At 37.7% G+C, this 22327-nt stretch overlaps 2 protein-coding genes and 3 non-coding genes across 7 annotated transcripts in view; 4 read left to right on the forward strand and 1 right to left on the reverse strand.

Annotated features, from left to right (window-relative positions):
• The first annotated feature begins 4447 nt into the window (after positions 1-4447).
• Positions 4448-4520, forward strand: trnat-ugu (transfer RNA threonine (anticodon UGU)). The gene has a single exon. It is a non-coding gene; the product is annotated as a tRNA-Thr (tRNA).
• Positions 4521-6024: 1504 nt separating this feature from the next.
• On the forward strand, positions 6025-6097 carry trnat-ugu (transfer RNA threonine (anticodon UGU)). Its single transcript has one exon. It is a non-coding gene; the product is annotated as a tRNA-Thr (tRNA).
• A 2325-nt stretch (positions 6098-8422) lies between these two features.
• On the forward strand, positions 8423-8495 carry trnat-ugu (transfer RNA threonine (anticodon UGU)). Its single transcript has one exon. It is a non-coding gene; the product is annotated as a tRNA-Thr (tRNA).
• Positions 8496-10399: 1904 nt separating this feature from the next.
• On the reverse strand, positions 10400-12120 carry ino80c (INO80 complex subunit C). Its single transcript, XM_055209982.2, has 5 exons — positions 11752-12120; positions 11440-11532; positions 11236-11347; positions 10983-11050; positions 10400-10897 (listed from the first exon to the last, which is right to left on the reverse strand). Exons 1-5 carry the CDS (start codon positions 11974-11976, stop codon positions 10766-10768), a joined length of 630 nt encoding a protein of 209 aa, XP_055065957.2. The 5' UTR covers positions 11977-12120; the 3' UTR covers positions 10400-10765.
• A 3831-nt stretch (positions 12121-15951) lies between these two features.
• galnt1 (UDP-N-acetyl-alpha-D-galactosamine:polypeptide N-acetylgalactosaminyltransferase 1) overlaps positions 15952-22327 on the forward strand; it is a 111770-nt gene continuing 105394 nt past the window's right edge. For 2 of the 3 annotated variants that reach the window (XM_073872146.1, XM_073872148.1), the window contains exon 1: positions 15952-16315. The gene's annotated coding sequence lies outside the window, so the exon portion shown is untranslated. The remainder of the gene's footprint in view (positions 16316-22327) is intronic. The other variant, XM_073872145.1, reaches the window with a different exon arrangement.

The raw sequence follows: 22327 nt of genomic DNA on the forward strand, positions 1-22327 counted from the left end.
ATACATAATCACTTGAGACATAGGCGGGTGTGTTTGTTGGAAAAAGAACACTGTGGAGATAATTTTGTTTGTATGTGCCCTGTCAGGAGCGGAAGGATTTTGTGTTCGCTTGCTTTTTGAAGCGCGTCTCTCCGTGTGTGAACTACTGAGTGCACTTAAACGCTCATGCACACATAGAACATTATGTTGTTTTGCAGTGCTCTGTTCGCCAAATGTATGATAACGGACTACATGTATTTTAATGGGTATCTTTGAAGTTTTTTATAGACTGAGATCAATGCGGGTTTTTCTGTGGTATTCAGTCCATAAGAGCTCATTGTGTCAGAACATCATCTGTTTCAAAACACATCCGTGTAGGCCCCAGCGAGAATTGAACTCGCGACCCCTGATTAAAAATCCTAAGTGAAAGTCACTTTAAAAGACTTTACACTACAATGTTGTCAAAAAGTATTTTTTAGTATTTTCTACTAGAATGTTTTGCTCTGATGTACATGCTTGTTGTTGAGATGTTTTGATGTGTTGTTTCCTTTTCTATGGTCTATGTCTATGTTTTTGTATACGTATAATGATGTTTTCTATTCCTCTTTGATTCTGTATGATTGTATATCACATCTTTGTAAAGCGTCCTTGAGATTGTTGAAAGGTGCTATATAAAATAAAGGTATTATTTTTATTACAATCAGAAACCAGTCTGTGCTTATTTGGTCTTAAAGAGACAGTAACCTCAATTAACCTACATTAATGTTAATCAAACTACCCAAAACTAAGAGAAAATCACTTAAAAAAAAAAAATTCAATAAAGACAGTGTTATGGTTCATTTAATTCGATTTCTGTACCTAATGCTAATTTCAGACCTTACTTAATGTGCAACTTTGTTGTTTTTTATAAATGTTTGTAATTTTTTAATTACATTTTTCCCACCCCTTTTTTGCTGATCAGAAAAAAATCTAATCCGTGCCTCAAAAACTGTAATGTGATCCGAACCGTGAGTTTTGTGATCCGTCACACCCCTAGTAAATTAGTACACAGCCATAGCCATAAATGCAATGGTACTAATAATTGGCATAATTTCTTTCTGTGTCTTGGTTTTCGGCCTTGTTTTCCTCTTTTTTGGTTTTCGGACAAGAATTTTCATTTTGGGCAATCTCTAACCAGTCAACACGTGAGATCACACGAGATAACAGTGAATTCACACCATTCTCATACCGTGATAATTCACTGTGTGAGCTATATGTAAGCTTATTGTGAATTCGGAATGTTGAGTGCACAATAAGTTACCATGATGAGCATACTTTGAGTGTACCATAACCTCACATAGTGACCATAGTATGACCACACAATGAGTGTGGAGTGACCTCACATTGTGACCATGATATGAGCGAACAGTGACTGTGCTGTGACCCCACACAGGGACAAAACCTCACGATGAGAGGTCATGCCACACTCACTGTGTGCTAATATTATGGTCACTATGTGAAGTCACGGTACACTTATAGTGTGCTCATACTGTAGTCCTGATGTGAAGTCATTCTACACTCACAGTGAGCTCATACTATGGTCATAATTTTAAGGGAACGGCACACTCATTCTGTTATAGCAGGACAGCACACATGTCTGGAAAATATTGGCCCAAGAGTAGAATGTCACCCTTCTTACCTATAACTTATAAGAAATATTATAGGAATGATCATAGGATCAAATTTAGGACACTTTCTACACAGCATTTTATACAGCCATATACATGGTGTGTAATGAATATACCATATAAAATGTCAACAACAACATTATGGTAACACGATGCCTAAATAAAGGTTTTAGGAAGCTCACACAGATTCACAGATTTGTTTGGTCCAAGCGTTGTGGCCTAGTGGTTAGAGAGTCAGACTTGTGTGTAACCTAGAGGTTGGTGGTTCAATTCCCGCAGCTGGCTGGAAGTTATTGATTGTTGGGGTGTTGGAGTGATAGTCGCCTTGTGTGTTTCTGTGTGTTCATGACTTTCAGTGAAGGGGTTAAATGCAGGCACAATCATGTCTCTTTCTCTTTTTTTATTGTTTGTATATTATTTGCAATTAAATGCTGGCGTCTCTGCGACATGTTTTCAATTAGCAAACGCTAGAATATTAGTTCTCTGAGCAACATCTGGCACTTTTCATCCCATGTGCTTTTTGGGTAGTATGAGCTTATAATTAGTGTACAGGGACCTCATATGGTGGTGACCTTAATATATGAGCAAACCGTGAGTGTGCTGTGTGGTTACAATTTTAGCTTTCTGTGACGCACACATTGTGACAACATTTTGAGGATCTTGTAAGCTCATGGTCACTTCACTGGGAGATCAAAGTTTTGACTGTGTAGTAATATAGCATTTTTATTTGTTTTCATGGGCCCATGTAAAAATGAATCTTTTTGACAACATTGTAGTGTAAAGTCTTTTAAAGTGACTTTCACTTAAAGGTGTGGTAACACCTATTCTTCTTTTACACCTATCTCCAGGTTCTTTTACCTCTGTGCTATTGAAGGCATTTGGGTGACGTGATTATTCAACTCAGGCTTAGTGGATTTCACATTATAGGGCTGGACTTGTAATATTTAAAGGAACAGTATGTAAGAAATTTATATCAATTAATCATAAAATGGCCCTGATATGTCACTAGACATTTAAAAATCATTTATATATTGGATATTGTCATTTAAAAAGTGGAGTTGCAGCCCTCAACTAATGTTTATGTTGTCATGTTGTGTATTGGCCAGCAGTTGTGTGATTGCAGTACCAGTTTTAGCCACAAGTTTTGTGATTGCAATATCCTACATACTGTTCCTTTAACACCAATCATATTACTTGTATTTAGATTTAGACACCATTTAATCATTTAGTTCTTACATATGGAGCTACTTCAGAAAATTAAAACCAATTGCACTTTGTTATACAAGAAAATGTCCAATCTTTTATAATAAAGAGATTGTCACACGTAAATGTTTGTGATACAATGGGCAATCTGCCAATCCTATAGGTGTGGCCCGGTTATGCTAACAATACTTTATGTCATTTACATGTGTGACATATTTCAAGTCAGGCTCCATAGCTCAGTGGCCAGAGCACTGGTCCTGCAAACCAGGGGCCGCGAGCCCAACTCTCGCTGGGGCCTACACAAATGTCTTTTGAAAACAGATGATGTTCTGACACAACTGAGCTCTTATGGACTGAATACCACAGAAAAACCTGTGTTGATCTTAGTGTATAAGAAACTTCATAACCCAAAAACAAAAAGGAAACTGTGCAATTTAAGTTTAATGAAGGATGAACACATTGGAAAACTCAAATGCCAAGCAAGGAAAGAAAAAATACAAAGCATCACCAGAAACCTTCAGTGTCCTGCCTTACTTTTGTGAATTCCAATCAAATCGTGACAAAATGTATATCATTGTTAAGCTGTAAGAATGTATAGTGAAAATGACGTAGTGAGAGTAAGGGGAAGTTCACACTCAAGCTTTTAAAACGCCAGGTGGACGTAGACTGCCAGCTATTTTCAGCTGAGCGCTTTGGTTGCTGTGATACATTGCTTTGTTTATCAGTCGTTGAACGTTGCGCCGGTTGGTTGTTGGGATGTTATCCTACCCGTCATCCACTCTGATTGGATAGCCATGTGAGAACTGACATTGACGAGCTGAGCTTTTCACCCAAAATTGAATATTTTTTAACTCTCGAAGCTTAGCCCTGAGTGCGGAAAAAACACCAGCTGCTGGCTTTTTTAAAAAAGAGACGTTCTTCCATTGGAAACAATTGAAAACATACACCGGCATAACACTCACTGTGAGCTCATACTATGGTGACAATGTGAGGTCATGGTACACTCACAGATAGCTCATACTATAGTCACTATGTGAAGTCACGGTACACTCACAGTGATCTCGTACCATGAACTCAACATTCCGAATTCACTATGAGCTCACATATAACTCACACTGTGATTATCACTGTATGAGAATGCTTTGACGTCACTGTGATCCTCCAGTATCAACCTTTTCCTAGTGAGATATAGGAAGTAGAATGCCCCCCTTATGTTGTATTGCCTCCTTTTAACCTGCTCAACATTTTGAAATCACAATGAGCTCATAGCTCACACTGTGATTATCACGGTATGAGAATGGTGTGACGTCACTGTGATCTTGTGTGATCTCACGTGTTGACTGGGATATTTATTGATTCAGCAGATGCTTTTACCCAAAAGTGACTTACAAATACGAGAGCATTCGACATTTTGTCCAAGGATCCTAAATTTTTTTTTTTTTTAAATTCACTTTCTGAGCGGTTTTACAAATAAAGATTAGGCCTTTCATACATTGTTTGTGATACAATGGGCCATTGGCCAATCCTACAGGTGTGGCTTGGTTATGCTAACAATACTTTATGTCATTTCCATGAGTGACATAGTGTATCTCAATTAAGGCTCCATAGCTCAGTGGTTAGAGCACTGGTCTTGTAAACCAGGGGTCGCGAGTTCAATTCTCGCTGGGGCCTACACAAATGTGTTTTGAAAACAGATGATGTTCTGACACAACTGAGCTCTTATGGACTGAATACCACAGAAAAACCTGTCTTGATCTCAGTGTATAAAAAAACTTCATAAATACCAAAAAGGAAACTGTGCTGTTTACGTGAAAGATAAACACATTGGAAAACTCAAATGCCAAGCAAGCAAACAAAAAAACACAAAGCATCGCCAGAAACCTTCAGTGTTCTGCCTTACTTTCCAATTGACATGCCCGCATTCACTGGTTCAATCAGCTTAGTCAACAAATTCACGTGCATTGCCCTGCCCACGGGGAGGCTTAAACAACGACTGTATTTACGACACTGGTACCAGACAATTGCACTTATCAACCACATGGGGGGAAGTGTGAGCCAGTGTTGCTTTATAGAAAAATATCTGAGACCTTAAACCAGTCTTAGTAAGACCACACAGCTAAACACAGTTGGTTGGACTCCCTTTAATATATGGTGTGTATAATGTTTTATATTAATGTATCATTCATTTGTGCCAATGTAAATCTATATAATATTAGGCCTAATCAATGACAAAGTCCAACTTGTCTTTACAATTTTTTCAATAAAAACTGTAAAATAGTATGGACATATTTTAAGAAATAATCGAATGATGCTGTCACAAAGTCAGACTCTTTACTGCAGCTGTTTTCAGTGCTGGTGTGATTCTGTCTGATCTTCAGACCTCATGTGTGAACATACCACAGTGAAATAAATCTGGTTCCTCTGCATTCTGAAAATTTGTCTCAATTCTAAGTGCCTGAAATTATTGCCAATCTTCATGCCTCTCCTTAGTCCTTAGTACCCAGTAGCTATAAATACAGTATACTGTAAAATACAATCCATTGCCCCAGTCAGCCTGTCTTCACCTTTCTGTCTTTCTTGTCTACATTTATTGGTTCAGCAGATGCTTTTACCCAAAGTGACTTCAAATATGAGAGCATTTGACATTTTGTCTAAAGAGGCTAAATTTAAACTTTTTTTGTCACTTTCTGACCCTGACGGTCCTCTGTAGTCCAATCCAAATCTACTTAGTGACTGTCACCCTAAATTTTTGATATTCGTGGTGAGGCAACACCTTCTCTAGCTTCTTTTTACCTCTGTGCTATTGATATGGTTATTCAACTCAGGGTTAGTAGATTTTTCATTAAAGAAATGTTGTCATATTGTTTGTATTTAGATTTAGACACCATCAAAACATCATTCCATTTAGTTCTTATGGAGCTACTGTATTGAAACCAATTGAGGCATATTATACAAGAAAAGGTTCAATGCCCAGATGACTGATGTCACACAAAATATTGTAGACCCACTGCCAAAAGATTGCTTGTAAATTTATGTGAGAGCGGTTTTACAAATTACTATTAGGCCTTTCACACTTTGTTTGTGATACAATGGGCCATCAGCCAATCCTATAGGTGTGGCCCAGGTATGCTAACAATACTTTATGTTATTTACATGAGTGACATGTATCAAGTCAGGCTCCATAGCTCAGTGGTTAGAGCACTGGTCTTGTAAACCAGGGGTCGCGGGTTCGGTTCTCGCTGGGGCCTGCACAGATGTGTTTTGAAAACAGATGATGTTCTGACACAATTGAGCTCCTATGGACTGAATATCACAGAAAAACCTGTGTTGATCTCAGTGTATAAGAAACTTCATAACCCAAAAACAAAAAGGAAACTTTGCAGTTTAAGTGAAAGATAAACACATTGGAAAACTCAAATGCCAAGCAAGCAAAGAAAAAAACACAAAGCATCACCAGAAACCTGCAGTGTCCTGCCTTACTTTTGTGAATTCTTATCAAATTGTGACAAACTGTATATTGTTGTGAAGCTTTAAGAATGCATATTAGTTAAAATGATGTAGTGAGAGTAAGGGGATGTTCACACTCAAGCTTTTAAACGCCAGGCGGACATCGACTGCCAGCTATTTTCAGCTGAGCGCTTTGGTTACTTTGATACTTCTGCTTTGTTTATCAGTCGCTGAAAGATGCGCCGGTTGGTTGTTGTGATGTTTATCCCACCCCTCATCCACTGTGATTGGACGGCCGTGTGAGAGCTGAGCTTTTCACCAAAATTTGATTATTTTTCAACAGCGCTGAAAAGCAACCAGCTGCTGGCTTTTTTTAAATCCATTGGAAATAATTGAAAACATACACCGGCTCGCTACCAAACTACTTCTGGAACATACTTCTGGGATGTGGAAGTTGTGGACAACTCAAATCGGGTGTTTGAAATAACTACAGAATCAAACCCATGGAATAGAGGCTTTTTAAAAAAATTATGTCTGGTGTATATCGCACAATGTTTTCCCAGGGAACACCAAATTACCTTAACTGTTCAAAGGAAGCTGCAGGGAGTGAGAGTGCAGCTGAATTGTGGAAGAGGAAAAGTGTCATATATAGTGACACTTTTCACAGAATATAGTGTAACACGGGCTACTTTACCTGGTCCGTAGACATGGTTTACAATTGACATGTCTGCATTTACTGGTTTAATCAGCTTAGTCAACAAATTTAAGTGCATTGTCCTGCCCATGGGAAGGCTTGAACAACGACTGTATGTACGACACTGATCCCTGCTGAAAAAACAGCATCAAACCAGCATGGACCAGCATGGGAATTATGCTGGTCTATGCTGGTTTAGCTGGTGATCACCAGCATACCAGCACCAAAACACAACATATGCTGGTCTTGCTGGTATGACCAGCATGGGATGCTGGTGCTGATGCTGGTGCTGGTTTAGCTGGTGTTCACTAGCAAACCAGCACCAAAACACAACATATGCTGGTCTTGCTGCTGTTTTTTTCAGCAGGGATAACAGACAATTGCACTTATCAGCCACATGGGGGAAGTGTGAGCCATATGGTGTGTATAATGTCTTATATGAATGCATTGTGCCAATGTAAATCTATATAATATTAGGCCTAATCAATGACAAAGTCCAACTTGTCTGTACAATTTTTTCAATAAAGACTGTAAAATTGTTTGGTCAAAATATTTTAGTTATTAAACGAATTATGGTTTCACAATGTCAGATTCTTTACTGCAGCTGTTTTCAGTGCGAGTGTAAATCTGTCTGATCTTCAGACCTCATGTGTGAACATACCACAGTGAAATGAATCTGGTTCCTCTGCATTCTGAATATTTGTCTCAATTTTAAGTGCCCTAAATTATTGCCAATCTTCATGCCTCTCCTTAGTCCTCAGTACCCAGTAGCTATAAATACAGCCATTGCCCTAGTCAGTCTGTCTTCACCTTTCTGTCCTCCTTAACTACATTTATTGGTTCAGCAGATGCCCAAAGTGACTTACAAATACAAAGGCATTTGACATTTTGTCCAAGGAGCCTAAATTTAAACAAATTATTTGTCACTTTCTGACTCACGGATTGGTCCAATATAGTCCAGTCCAAATCTACTTAGTGACAGTCACCCTAAATTTTTGATCTTCGTGGTGAGGCAACACCTAGACCTCTTTATCTCTAGCTTCTTTTTACCTCTGTGCTATTGACATGGTTATTCAACTCAGTGTTAGTAGATTTTACATTAAAGAAATGTTGTCATATTGTTTGTATTTAGTTTTAGACACCATCAAAACATCATTCCATGTAGTTCTTATGGAGCTACTGAATTGAAACCAATTGAGGCTTATTATACAAGAAAATGTTCAATGTCCAGATGACTGATGTCACACAAAATATTGTAGACCCACTCCCAAGAGACTGCTTGTAAATTTATATGAGAGCGGTTTTACAAATTACTATTAGGCCTTTCACACTTTGTTTGTGATACAATGGGCCATCAGCCAATCCTATAGGTGTGGCTTGGTTATGCTAACAATACTTTATCTCATGTACATGAGTGACATGTATCAAGTCAGGCTCCATAGCTCAGTGGTTAGAGCACTGGTCTTGTAAACCAGGGGTCGCGAGTTCAATTCTCGCTGGGGCCTACACAAATGTATTTTGAAAACAGACGATGTTATGACACTGGATTTAAACTGGTATTCAATGGATGGAATACCACAGGAAACACAGATCTGTGTTGATCTCTGTTGACTTCATTAGATTAAAAGAAGGAAACTGAGCAATTTACCTGTCAGTTTGAGTAAACCCCCTATAATCAATATAATGAAAAACTCAAAGGCAAGCAAAGAACAAACCACAAAGCATTACAAGATACCTGCAGTGTCCTGTAGTGTTTTACTGGTGTTACATACTGGTGTGACTGAAAAGCTAAGTTAAAGGTGGCAAAACAAAATGCAAAACACTATAAACTTTAAACACACATCAGTAATTCAGATGTACACAGTACCTATCCTGGCTGAATAAGACTTCCTCCTGTAACCAGCAGATGGTGCTTTACAAAAAGATCCCTATTTCTTTGTCGAGTTTAAAGAACATCATTTAAATGCACGTTCATTGGTTTTTGTTAACACCTATGTTTTTATGGCTTCTCTCTCTGATTTTATTACTTGGAGCAGACGTCATAGATAAAAGAATAATAGGCCTACATGAGAATTAATAGGTTGTGCTTTATCGGTTTATCTCTGTGATACCTCAGAATGCTGGAAGAGGGTAGCAAAATCAAATCTATCAAAAGATCAGGCACTGCAATTCATAAATTCCCCTTCACTAATACCGTTTTGTTGTTCTGCCATAGGATCTGGGCATTTTGTTAGGATACATGGCATCATGGACTCTATCCAATATCAACAAATATTAAAGGGATAGTTCACACAAAAATAAAAATTCAAAATTTTGTTACAAATCTGTATAACTTGTTCTGATGAACACGAATGAAGATATTTTGAGGAAAGTTTGAAACTAAACCCCTCATGAGCCCCATTCACTTCCATAGTATTCTTTTTTCATAGTATATCATTTACTCGCCCTCATGTTACTGAATTATATATTATTTTGATAAATGATGTAAGCACACAGTTGACAGTACCCATTGACTTCCATATATCTGTTTATCCTACTATGGAAGTTCTCATAAAATATTTTCTTTTGTGTTCAACAGAATACATTTTTTTTTCAATATTTTACTATGTTCTTACTACAACTTAGATGAACTATTCCTTTAAAATCGGTCGTGGTTGGATCTTCCGGCAGGACAATGACAAAAAAATGGTTTACTGACCACAAAATCGAATTCTTGCCCTAGCCATTCCAGTCCACTAACTTAAATGCCATGTATTCACTAACCTCATCAGCAATTATAGGAGAAGACTCAGAGCTGTTATCCTGGCAAAGGGAGGCAGCACAAAGAATTGATGTACACACACATATATATATATATATATATATATATATATATATATATATATATATATATATATATATATATATATATATATATATATATATATATATATATATATAGTACTGTGCAAAAGTCTTAGGCCACTATGGCAGAATTAGATTTGTTGTTTTTGCAATGTTATAGTGATCATATATAATTGTTTCTCAGTCTCTTTAATAGAATACATCCAGAAAATACAGGAAATGTGTATATAGTATTAAAATCTATATAAACATGTAAACTGATGTGTGAAGTTTTTAGAGTAAAATCCCTTTCCACTTGAGCTATAGCAGGAAACTGCAGGATCTCTTAAACCTAAATAAAATTAAATCCTAATTTCTAATTTTAAGGAAATCAAAAACGCTCAAGATGTGTTTAGTGCCAAGAGAGGTCACACTAAACACTGACGATGCCTAAAGATTTAGATATATATATATATATATTTTATTATTATTATTATTTAACAAAAGCAGGGTTTGGGTTTTTTGTTAATATTTTGCACAAAAAATCTAAATGTTAAACAATAAAGAAATTTAAAGACATCACAGCGTTCGTTGCTCATATTTACCAAGGGTGCCAATATTAGCAGAGGGACTATAAGTAATGGCCTTATAAAAGGAAATTACATTTTATTTAACACAAGAAAACATATCCTTAAAACATCTTCATAGGTTCATAGTCTAAAGCAGCAGGTTCTTTTTATCCATCTTTTATAAGACATGATCCCAGATCCTTAGAATTACAGGACTTCGATTGACATTGGAAGTCTAGAAGTGGAAAACTTATTGGCAAAGTAACTGCAAATATCCACACGGATCAAAATTTGATCAGTGTCTGATCCAATTCTGTTGGTCCTTCACATCCTGTAGTCAGCATGTATGTGTATGTGTGCATGTGGGAGAATTACATTTTCTCTTATGGCACAATGCAAGTGGCTTTGCGGAGAGCCAAATATCCGGTAACCACATCTGTGGGTAACTGGCGGATGTAGGAAAACTCCTCTGTTGATGCAAAGCGTAGTTTGGTCTGGGGGTCAGTATAGTTTGCCTGACAAAGATAAAAAAAAAACATTAGGATATAATTATTTTGACATTATTAGTAAGACATTTTACAACAAATTACACAGACTCACCGGCAGACCAGAGATGTCTGAGTACTTTTTAGTAGGCTTCATAGAAGGAGGTGCATCTATGGTACAGTCTGAAAAAGAAGTCAAAATACAGAAAAAGTGTGAATATTGTAAATCACTGTACTAGTAGACATATAACAACTCTGTTGTGACATCCACATAGGCTTTGGTAATTCTTCTTATAAGTTTTAAAAAATATATTTTGACTGAATATAAATACCTTATGTCATTTATTAATGTTGGAAATCAAACTTACAGTTGGGATCAGTGGCTTTCCATGGAAGTGTTTTCTCTGCTGCCAAAATCTGCTTCAGATTCTTCCATGTGCGATTCTTCTTCCCTGCTGCTGCCCCACCAATAGCCGAGTGCTAAAGAAAGAGAAACTTCAGCATATGCATTATGATTTTTTTATAAGTATTTTATAAAACAGACTTTGTTAAAATAAAAATAAACATCTTACCACAAAACTGGGGTTTTTAAAAGGTAGAGTTTTAGCAGCTGAGTCAACATCCGCTACTAATTTTCCTTCAGCATTCACCTCCACAGGAACAACCTGAACAGTCAAATCCATCATTAAAACTTTTGATAATGGTAATAAGACGAATTCATTATATAACAAGAAATGTAAATAACGTTTCTGTCAAGTAGAGTCGCTTTCTGACCATCCTAAAGTTTGTGAACTACTATGCCACACTTTCCTAAATCTATGACATGCAGGACCTGTCATTTGTGCGTATAAACAATAAACAACAACGATAAAAGTTGTTATTACCTGTCCCTGTGCTGCCGATGTTGTAGGCTGTGTTTTTCTTTTCTTGCTGTTGTTACTATTATTATTATTCGGTTGAAGACTAGTGTGGGTCGCCGGACTGACAGCTCGTTTCTTAGCCCGAGCCTGAGCGACTAACGCCGCTGCTGTTTGAGTTTTACTCGTCAAACCGGTCGGTGGATTTAAATCCTTAAAATGTAATGTCCCTGTTGCGGAGGGTGCAGACATTTGTCTTCACTGTATTTCAAGCACAGATCATAACCTGAAATGTAACAACTGTGTTCAAATCTGTTGTAAACACGTTAGCCATCAGCTAATCACAACATCCCACTGACCCGGAAGTGATGCAGACAAGCGCGCAGGATTCGGTTGTGGCTAGATGGCATACAGCTACGGCAAAAATATTGTGAAATCTCGCCAGATGAGCGCTGTTTCCATCCTAATCCTACCCCTAAACACAACATATCGCGAGATTTGGCGTGGCTGTATGATATCTCCTCTAGCCAGAATCGTAGGATTGCCCTGCTTTTCTTTCATTCTAGGATTAGAAAGATGGAAGTATTTTATGTAAAACAATATGAAAAGGCAACGTTCATATGATTCCACTGTAAATACATATAAAACACATTTAGCGTATACTAGCGTACACAATGCGTTTAATGTAGCCTATTTTAAGTTACTAAGTTGTTCAGAAACAAAACTGATGAACAAGTTAATTTAAATCACGTGTATTCCAAACCCGTTTTTATAAAGCATTGAATTTTAAGCTTAATTGCATTATGAATTCTAAGCCTAAACACAGATTTTTACAACATTGTTACAAATACTAATGCAAAAGGTAAAGACAGGAATAGCTGAGAAAGCTAAGAAATTTCAGTGTAAAAAATGTGAACATGCAGAACTGTCAGAACTAGCAGACTTCAAGCTCTATCTTTGGGCAGGTGTTCCGTTGGTTGGAAATGGTTGGAAATTAAAATCTGGTTGACGTCAAAACCCAATGCCGTTCTGATGTCAAAACCCAATGGCAGATTGGCATCAAAACCCAATGTCGGCCCGACGTCAAAATCCAACATCCTGCTGACATAAAAACCCAACATCCTGCTGACATAAAAACCCAACTTCAGGTTGACGTCAAAAACCAACACCGGCCTGACGTCAAAATTTCGATTTGAAAAGCGCTGAGTCCCTGATTGGCCAGCTAATCTGTATAGGTGATTTGCCTGAATACCTCTGACATCAGCCGGAAATGTGACACTCCTTACCATGTTTGAAAGATTCGGTCACAATGCAATGCTAACAGGAGTTAACTTACAGGCCGTTAGTCCAAGCGGGAGGAATTATGACAATGTTGGTCTTGTTTACATCACCAATCCCAGGAAGTAAACTGTTGCCTACAATCTTTGTGTTTGTTGTAGTCCAAGAAAAGAGATTTACATTGAAGACAATAACTCGTGTCATCGTTTACTTTAGGGTATGCACCTTTTGCTTATCGTTAACATACTAATACACACACACCAAGGAAATGTAAAATTGTGAATCGTATAATTGGTGCTCTTTAATACATCTTTATACCAAAAACTTTTACTTTAAACCAGTTATGGTATAAAAAAAATTGGTGTTATTTTAAAAGGTGCTTGATTTAAATTTTATTTTGAAAATGTATTAAAATTCATTTTATTCTGGTCATTTTAACAGGGTAGCTGTGTTTGTGACTGTTTTGTTGTTGTCAAAACACTGTTGTACAATGTCAGTAAAATATATAACCTCCAATTATATGCTCTTTGACATTAAATATACATTTTATTTGAGTGGGAATTGTAGATATGTGATCATTGAAACTACATTTTCCTGTTAACACTATATTATAGAGGCAGAAGGACACATCAAACAGTTACTGTCCTTTATTTGATTCTCTCTGTTCTCGCCCTTTCTTTGAATGCCATTACTTGTCATTTCACCTCTTCTGCAGTCTCAAATGTCAGTCTCAAAGCTCACTTTCTCTTTTATATAGATCCCTCTGCGCGTTTTGAACTGAGACATATAAAGGTACAAATACGTGAAGGGAAATGAGCATAATGTCATGTTCTGCAGAATATGTTGTCCTTGAGTTAGAATTGTCAGTACTTTTATACTACAAAATTCTCTACATGCAAAGATGACACATACAGTAATGTTTGCCTCTTTATTTTTTTCTTGGATTCCTTTTGCCAGCAGTATTAGAGAAATGTATAAAAATGTGCATCACCAAAAAAAAAGAAGAAAAAAGAAATATGAACCTGTTTTAGGGCAGTCATTGGTTTGGAGATTCAAAAAGATGAATAAAAGTGACTGACAAATAGTGAGACTTATGAGGCACTTTGTGAACTTTATAAAACCTCTGTTTAAAATGAACATGCTGTTTAGTATTCAAATACTAAAGAGTCTTCACTTTCTTATAGCGAATAACACTTTCTCACATTTTATTCTGGTATCCTGTTGACTTTGCCCTGTTTGATAATTATCACTATTATCATGCACTCTCACATGCACAGACACACTCCTGTTCCTTTAAGAAAACAACTGAGATGTTGCCGGCAGCAGCTGATAAGAATGGATACAGATCCTCTTTCCTGGTATAGTGTGGGGTCTGCATCCTATCTTGGCAGTTTAACTGAAGTGAATACAGCTGTCTGGTATGTCTCAGTTTGCTCTTGCTGTAGGGTTTTGGCTGTTCTTTGGCTGAGTTAATGTTTTTATAAAAGGCTGAGAAAGAGGGAAGACAAAGACACACTTGACGTCTCATTCATATTTCATCATGACGACAATATCGTTTCAAGTGGCCAGCTCATACAATACATAAATAAAGTATATATATTCTGGGTTCAATAGCAAACAATCATAAATATTTCATGAACTACATTAAAATAGATGCAATATTCGTTTTTTCTGGTTATTTTTCAGAAATGATCTAAATAATATCTTAACCAGTGAGAATTAAGAAATGTAATCTGTGTTGGTTGTGTGCACTCATGTTACAGTCATTTAAGGAAAGCAAAAGAGTATTTCAGATAAAAAAATGAAAAGAGAGAATGTGTACGTATAAATAATAAGTCCTTGCAAAAAAAAAAAAAAAACCCACAATAGTGAATAACAGCACTGCAAGAAAACCACAATAGTGAATATTCTGTGCTGATTTGTCTCTGATTTATTATTGCATTTCACTAAAACCAAAGCAAATCTATACAAACACTCAGATGCATTTGCTGTTTGAATATTCAGATGATTTGCTGTCTAAATTACAAGTTTAAGTTTTTGCTCATTTATAATACATTCATTCTTGATAAAACAATATGATTTTAAAACATTTTAACATTTTAAAAAGTTTAATAAAGAAAAGGAAATATAAAAACTGAAACTAAAACTTTTACTACAAACATATTCATTCTGGATATTTTTATAGCTTACAGGAACACAGGGCAAAGGTGTATTTTCCATATTTTTCCAAAACAGGATGAACAGTATTTTTTAAAGTGCAAAAAATCCCATATTTCACACTGCAGGATGTCAAGATTACATCACAGTTTATGTCACAACAGTGCAGTTCCCAGAAAACTCAGACAGGGTGATAGCTGACATTAAGTGTAAAATTACAATCAACAAAAGTTAATATTAGTTTGCAAAAATTAAACCTAATATATAGCCAATTACGCCTTTCCCTACAGTGGGAACTGTAAACTCCATTAACTGATAACAGCCTAGGCAAATACATTACCTCAGTGAGGTGTCACTAAATCAACATGAGTATTTTATGCCAGAGACTTTATTCCCACTCAAATGTGTAAAATAGAGCATTCACATGGTTTCCAAGTCATTCTGGACAGTGAATTTGACAATTGTGCAAATTATCATTAACTTCATTAAAAAAAGATTTTTATTATAAAATTGTATTATAAAAGATCAAAGCTTTGTTGCAACAGTGAGTTAATAATGCCATTGCCCCTCTCCACAAAATGTGAGTTCGACTTTAATCAGCACTGCGCAAACTAATACGCATAAGACATCAAAGTACTGCGAGAGCAATTCAAACGTAATGGCTCTCGCGGTACTTTGATGTCATAATTCGACCAATGTGCGCAGTGCCGCATGTAGTCGAACACACCAGTGTACTGACAGTTCTCTTCCGGGTTGATAAAGTGGGCGGGTCTCTTCTTGCTCTTCAGTCCCCGTTATAGACCGAGTAGCGGCGCTCAGCGCATTCAATCAGCCGGAGTCCAGCAGTCATCCCGCGGTCAGAGTATTCTCGATGGTCGGCTAATTTACACCATAATTACCAGCCAACACTCCGGCCTGCGCGCATTAAACCAGCATATCTCCATTTAAAACGGAACGAGACAACGGATTTAGTAAAAAGCGTGTAATTTCGGGTCAAGTCTCCGCTGTATCATGCTTGGGATTAATTTTTGAGGGACTACGACCTGAAGATAGCATTTTCGGTGTGTGGAGCTTCAAATCCGCTGTGGGACGAAGCGAGCGGTCATACAACATCTTCGTTATCGGTTCGTGCGCAATCGAGACACAAACCGAAGAGGTAAAGGATTAAATTTGTACATTTAACGGCATATTTGTCCGATTTTAATTCCGGGCTGCTGTACAGCCGACAGTTATATAGTCGCTTGTTAATAGAGAAACGTTTCTTTACTATTCATTCTTCAGCAAACATATTGACGCAGACAGAAGAGTGCGACTCTTTAGTGCAAAATCTCTCTAAAGTGAGGCCATGTTGCTATCTTATGTTTTAGGATTGAGTTGGAATTGCGCAAGACTTTGCTCATTGAAAGCGGTTTTTACAAACCATTTGTATGACGTCTCAAAGAAGTAGGGTGACGCTTGCACAAAGTGGTCATTGAGTTTGATGGTTCATATATTCCTTTACTAAGCTATGAGCTGCTGGGACACTTTGAACCCTAACGTTACATGCCTTGGCTGCTCATTCAGAATTGTATAACTCTGTTATTGAATATTGCAATGTACCAGTAAAGGGCTGTTTCACGGTTCACTGATTTATAAACCAAAGCCAAATGACATGACAAACGAGATTGAGCATGCTTTTGCTGAACACCTGAAGTTGGCAGCATCACATATTGTGTTGCATCTAAAGCACCGCTAAATAAGTTGTCCGTCATGCTTACAGCAAATGAAGACTACCGGAACAGGCAGCGTCCGCTTCTTTAGATTTGATTACATTTGGAGCTCTGTGGTGGGGCCATTTTTATAGATCCAGTGGATGATTGATCTTCGAGACAGACGGAGCACTTATGTCTCAGTAATCACTGAAAGGACCATTAGAAGATGAGAGAGTGAAGAAGGCGGGCATCAGGCCCCTGGAGTCCATCGGGCAAAAATGAAGCTGTTCCAGAAGAGGTGCCAAAAACAGATCTGTCATATTTTTTCACAGTAGAAATAGGAGAGAATGAGGTATCCATTATTTATCTGCCACATCTTCAATGGGCCGCTTTTTCGGTTTGAAACAGTGTGCTGGTTGTGTGTGTTTCAGACAGGGAGCTTTTAGTCCCTCGCTACGTGTGTGTGTGTGTGTGTGTGTGTGTGTGAGTCGGGTGGAATTGATAGTCCCTGTGTGTGAGGGTAAAAGCGTAGCCTAAGGGCATTGACTGCACCAGTCAAATGGTTGCTGCTCTTGGAGTACAGTTTCCTTTAAAGTGGAAGAGACCAGCAAGACGGACAAAATACAGCTGAGACTCAATGTGATATTGAGTCATATTGTTTCAGTACTACTACTAAACACAGGTTTGGCAGATTCTGAAAAGTGCTCAGTGTTGAGAGATGTTATAGAGGAGAAACATCTCTTTATCACCTGTTTCTACATTTATAGGAAGTGAATCATATTTCACAAGAAAAGATTGTTAATCACAGTGTGCTTTTCCCTCTTAAGCAAGACTTTGTCAGTACTGCAGATGTGCATCTATTCTGTACCACTTGCATCATCCTTGGCATGTGTGTGCATGTATTTGTGTGCATACAGTGTCTTGTGCGACTGACAGTGGGTGTGGTTTTGTACTGTACTGTACCTTAAGTTTGTCTTTAGTTCATGATGTGTATTTTCATGTTGGTGTGTGTATTAAATGTGTATGTTTAGGTGGGGATATTTAGTGTGTCCTCCAAAAACATTCGGAACAATAGTCCCATTCTGTGGCTCTCCCTAGCTGCTGCCCGGGCCTGGCCGAGCCAGAACAGACAGACAGATGGAAGGAATCGTATTCTTGCCGGCACCTGGTATCACGGAGCACAGGAATGTCATTGTTCCTCTGTAGCCCAGCGGCCGACTCGCTTTCCTGGACACGATATGCCGATGCAGGGTGGAACAAAATTGGCACTTGTGAGGCACTCTGTTATTGACATTCAGGTTAAACTCCAGTAAGATTGATGGTGGATTCTAGACAAGGCGAGACCTTTAAAGGATTAGTAAATTTTCTTAAAAAAATCCAGATAATTTACCCACCACCATGTCATCCAAAATGTTGATGTCTTTCTTTGTTCAGTCGAGAAGAAGTTATGTTTTTTGAGGAAAACATTCCAGGATTTTTCTAATTTTAATGGACTTTGAGTTTTAAAGGATATTAAACAATCTCAAACGAGGCATAAGGGTCTTATCTAGCGAAACGATTGTCATTTTTGACAAGAAAAATAAAAAATATGCACTTTTAAACCACAACTTCTCGTCTATCTCCGGTCCTATGACGTGCCAGCGCGACCTCACGTAATACGTCATCATGTCAAGAGGTCACGGATGACGTATCGAAACTACGCCCCAGTGTTTACAAGTGTGGAGAAAAAGGACCGTTCCGACGTTGTTGTATATGGAATGATATTAATTAATGTCTTTGTGTCAGTTAATTGTTTAAAATGGTCCGCAAATGTGCGTTTCATATATGCAACACGTGACCTTTTCAACGCATTACGCAATTACGTGAGGTCGAGGAAGATGAAAAGTTGTGGTTTAAAAGTGCTTTTTTTCTTGCCAAAAATGACAATCGTTTCTCTAGATAAGACCCTTATGCCTCGTTTGGGATCGTTTAGAGCAGTGGTTCTCATACTTTTTCCGCGTGCGGCCCCCTTTGTGTACGGTGCATTCCTTCGCGGCCCCCCAAAGAAAATCTATGACAAAAACTGTTCTAAATTTTTTTTTTTAATTAAACAAAAGATATTAAGTTATACAAAGTAGTGCTGTTGGTTAGTAGCCTTATTTTTATTAGGTTTAATTACACAGAATTCATAATAAATGAATGTATTTTAAAAAATGTCATAAAACTGGGGCCCCCCTGGCACCATCTCGCGGCCCCCCTTAGGGCCCCGGACCCCAGTTTGAGAACCACTGGTTTAGAGTCTTTTGAAACTCCATTGAAACTGCCATTTTAAACTGCATTAAAACTGTTACGTGTCAGGGTCCATTAAAACAAGAAAATCCTGGAATGTTTTCCTCAAAAAATATTTTTTATTCTCGACTGAACAAAGAAAGACATTAACATTTTGGATGACATGGTGGTGAGTAAATTATCTGGATTTTTTTCACCAGTGGTTCAGACACAAGAATGAAAACTCTAGGAAGAATTTCTATAGCCAGATGGAATTATTAGTAACTTTTTTTAATAGTGTTCAATAGATTCCTGAGTGCTCCTGTCCTTTTATTATGCCAACAAACACATATTCCCAGTTGATTCGATGTTGGGCTCATTGGGATGCTCAAACAAACAGTGCGACAGAGTCAGTGTTTACACTTTGGCTTATTCAGCTTGGATTACTTTAGTGACCTCTGCATATTAATCTGCAATAGGACAAAATATTACTCTCCAGCTTTTTTTCAGGAGAGAAAGACAAAGAGACGAAACTGTCCTGTGAGCAATGAGTCCATTTCTTGGAAAAGAAGCTTTTAAAAATAAATATTGGTTAGATTTGAATAGTGTTGTTAGTAGGTTGGAGTGTCTGATATGAAGTAGCAGCCCTGCGTTTATCTATCCGAGTGGCAGCTGGGCCGTAATTGGATTGGCATTGGTGTCTTGCTGCTGTGGCGATGCAGATCTTTAGACCATGGGCGACTGGCTAGCAAACTGGCCATAATGATAATCTCTGAGATTTCATCTCTAATCTGGGCCAATATCTGTAAGAAATGTTGACAGGCTTTTTTAAACCATTGTTACATAATTGCACGCTGTTCTGGAATTAAATTAAAGCTCATTACGGCTGATTTGATCTTCGGCGCATCAGAAGACGTTGCATGTTCTTTACTATTAAGGAGTCTGTCAGCTATTGTAAGATCTTTGGCCTGCCACATTGAAACCCCACATCATGAAACTGCATTTGGAGTGTACCCCTGCCCCTCCTCTGCATTGTTGACATTAACAAGATTATTTCTTCTTGGGGTGGGTTGGAGAATGATAAATCACAGGAGATCCCTTTCTCCACGCATTAGGATCATACTTTGATTTTCTTTCATCTTGGCTCCTTAAATCTCTCTATTGCTATCAGTCTCTCTCCATCTCTCTCTCTCTCTCATTCTGTCCTTTTTGTCGTCTTGTCCCTTACTCTCTCTTTGTGGAGACATATTTAGCAATGAATCATTTTGGCTTCAAGCGTAAAGGGCCTAATGCAATATAATAATTTTCTGATCTGTGTCAGGTTTGACAGTGATCTAAATTGATATTCAGTGATGACCAGAGTTATAGGGATAACAGTCACAGACTCACATATGAAAATTCAAAACGCATATGAATTATGAAATACTTTTTTTTCATAAAACAAGTAGATACTGAACCTTGTTATAATTTCCTTTAGTAGTGCAGTATGTGCGTAGTATATCTCTGGAAATTATTCAAAAGAGCAGCTGGCAGAACTTCAGAATTACAAAGAAGTAATGAGTCAGTTGTCCACTTGTTTCCATCCCCTAATGAAGTCCGATATCTGAAGTCTATATTAAGTGGAGGATGGTAAAATGGCTCAGGATGTAAAGTGACTGGGTTAGGATCAGATAACAGGCAAGCAAAGGAAACAGGCAGATTACATTGAGATAAAGAGGCGTGCGCTGACCAGAACTATAGAAACTGGGATGTTGGTCGAGTTACAGACATGTGCGCTGAATAGAAGGAAAAGTGGAATGGTGGTTGGATTACAACGTCGGAGTGAGGGCTGTGCTACGTGAATACGAGTGGAAAAAAGTAGATGAGGAAGCAGTGTGGCTGTTGCAGGGATGAATGCTTAGACGGTGAGATGATCGGTGACCTCATTCTGTACTTAATGACATCAGAGAAATGTTCTTTGACGTGCAAATTTAGGGTGAAACTGCGGGCGCTTTTGCATGTGCTGAGTGCCCCACTGTTAGCGCGCACGTGTGATGGTTAGTCTGAAAGTGCTTCTGGCTTTTTATGACTACAATGTTTTATGGAAATAGGTCAGCATTAGCCAAGAGGGATGAGAGTCAGTCTGGTCTAAAGGAAGAGTGATTGAAATGAGTTGAACCTGCAAGCACAGCAGGCTAACTCCAGTATCTTCGTCTTTTTGTATTTATAAAGCTATATTCAAGTTAATGAATCTCTTCTATCAGTGTTACACTTTACCTGTTATGACTTGCTGTAGGGTTAATGCTAGCAATATGTCTTTCTTTTAGCAGTGAAAGGAAGAAAAACACTTAAGTCATGTAGCGAACACGCTTAGCTCACTTTCTCCTCTTTATACACTTATGTTAATCTTTAATGCAGTGCGTGATTGAATGAAAGTTATCTTATCAAGATCGACAGTCTTTGTGTCGGTCAGGTGGTCTGTTTAGAATGAGATTCTGCAAGGTTGTGAATCAACTTAGAGGTTTATAGACCAACTTTTATAAACGGTATATCTTAAGGAACTGCTGTTCCATTTTGTTGTGGTCTGTGTAGGTGTTTTTGAATTCAGTAGTGTGTCTTATGTAGATGCCCAGTAAGAAACATTTATTTTGGGTCAAGTGAATCCAGAACTAGGCCAGTTTGTTAAGCACTTTGTTCCTACTAGGGATGAGCATAATTAATCGACGATCGACAATTGATTGTTAAGAATTTCGTCGATTTCGTAATTTGTTATCAATTAATCAAATGCATTTTTTTTATCTAACTCCTGTTTCACAAATACTCCGTATGCAGTGCGTTTGCGTGTGTGTGCGGCGAATTCCTCAAGCACTCGTTGCAGTGCGCTGCTGACCGCTTATTCTGCATATGAAACGTTCATGTTATTGACACTTTCTGTGAACACTTTTCCGCATAAACAATAGAACAAAGCATCATTTTTTTTACAAAACAATATATTTTAGATATTATTTGACAGACCAGTAAGTGTGGATTAAGGATGTTAAAAATCTCTAGCCTGGTGGTCAGGATCTGAATGGATCAAATCAGCAGTTTTGCAATGGTTTATTTATCTCCACATATATCATAAATAAAAATAAGCAGAGTAACTTTGCAAGTCTACCCTTCCACATTATATATTTCCTACTATGTATGTATATGATTTCCAAATAATAAACGAGAGTATTCAACGACAAAAAGCGTCTCATATGGAAATA

This window comes from Misgurnus anguillicaudatus, chromosome 10 (assembly GCF_027580225.2).
Source record: "Misgurnus anguillicaudatus chromosome 10, ASM2758022v2, whole genome shotgun sequence".
NCBI lineage: Eukaryota > Metazoa > Chordata > Actinopteri > Cypriniformes > Cobitidae > Misgurnus > Misgurnus anguillicaudatus.

Coding starts and splice junctions, on each gene's coding strand:
- ino80c (XM_055209982.2), bottom strand. CDS start 11,976: ATGTCTGCACCCTCCGCAACAGGGACATTACATTTTAAGGATTTAAAT. Junction 11,533..11,751: donor CATCGGCAGCACAGGGACAG/GTAATAACAACT, acceptor TTGACTGTTCAG/GTTGTTCCTGTGGAGGTGAA. Junction 11,051..11,235: donor GAAAGCCACTGATCCCAACT/GTAAGTTTGATT, acceptor CTTCTTTTTCAG/ACTGTACCATAGATGCACCT.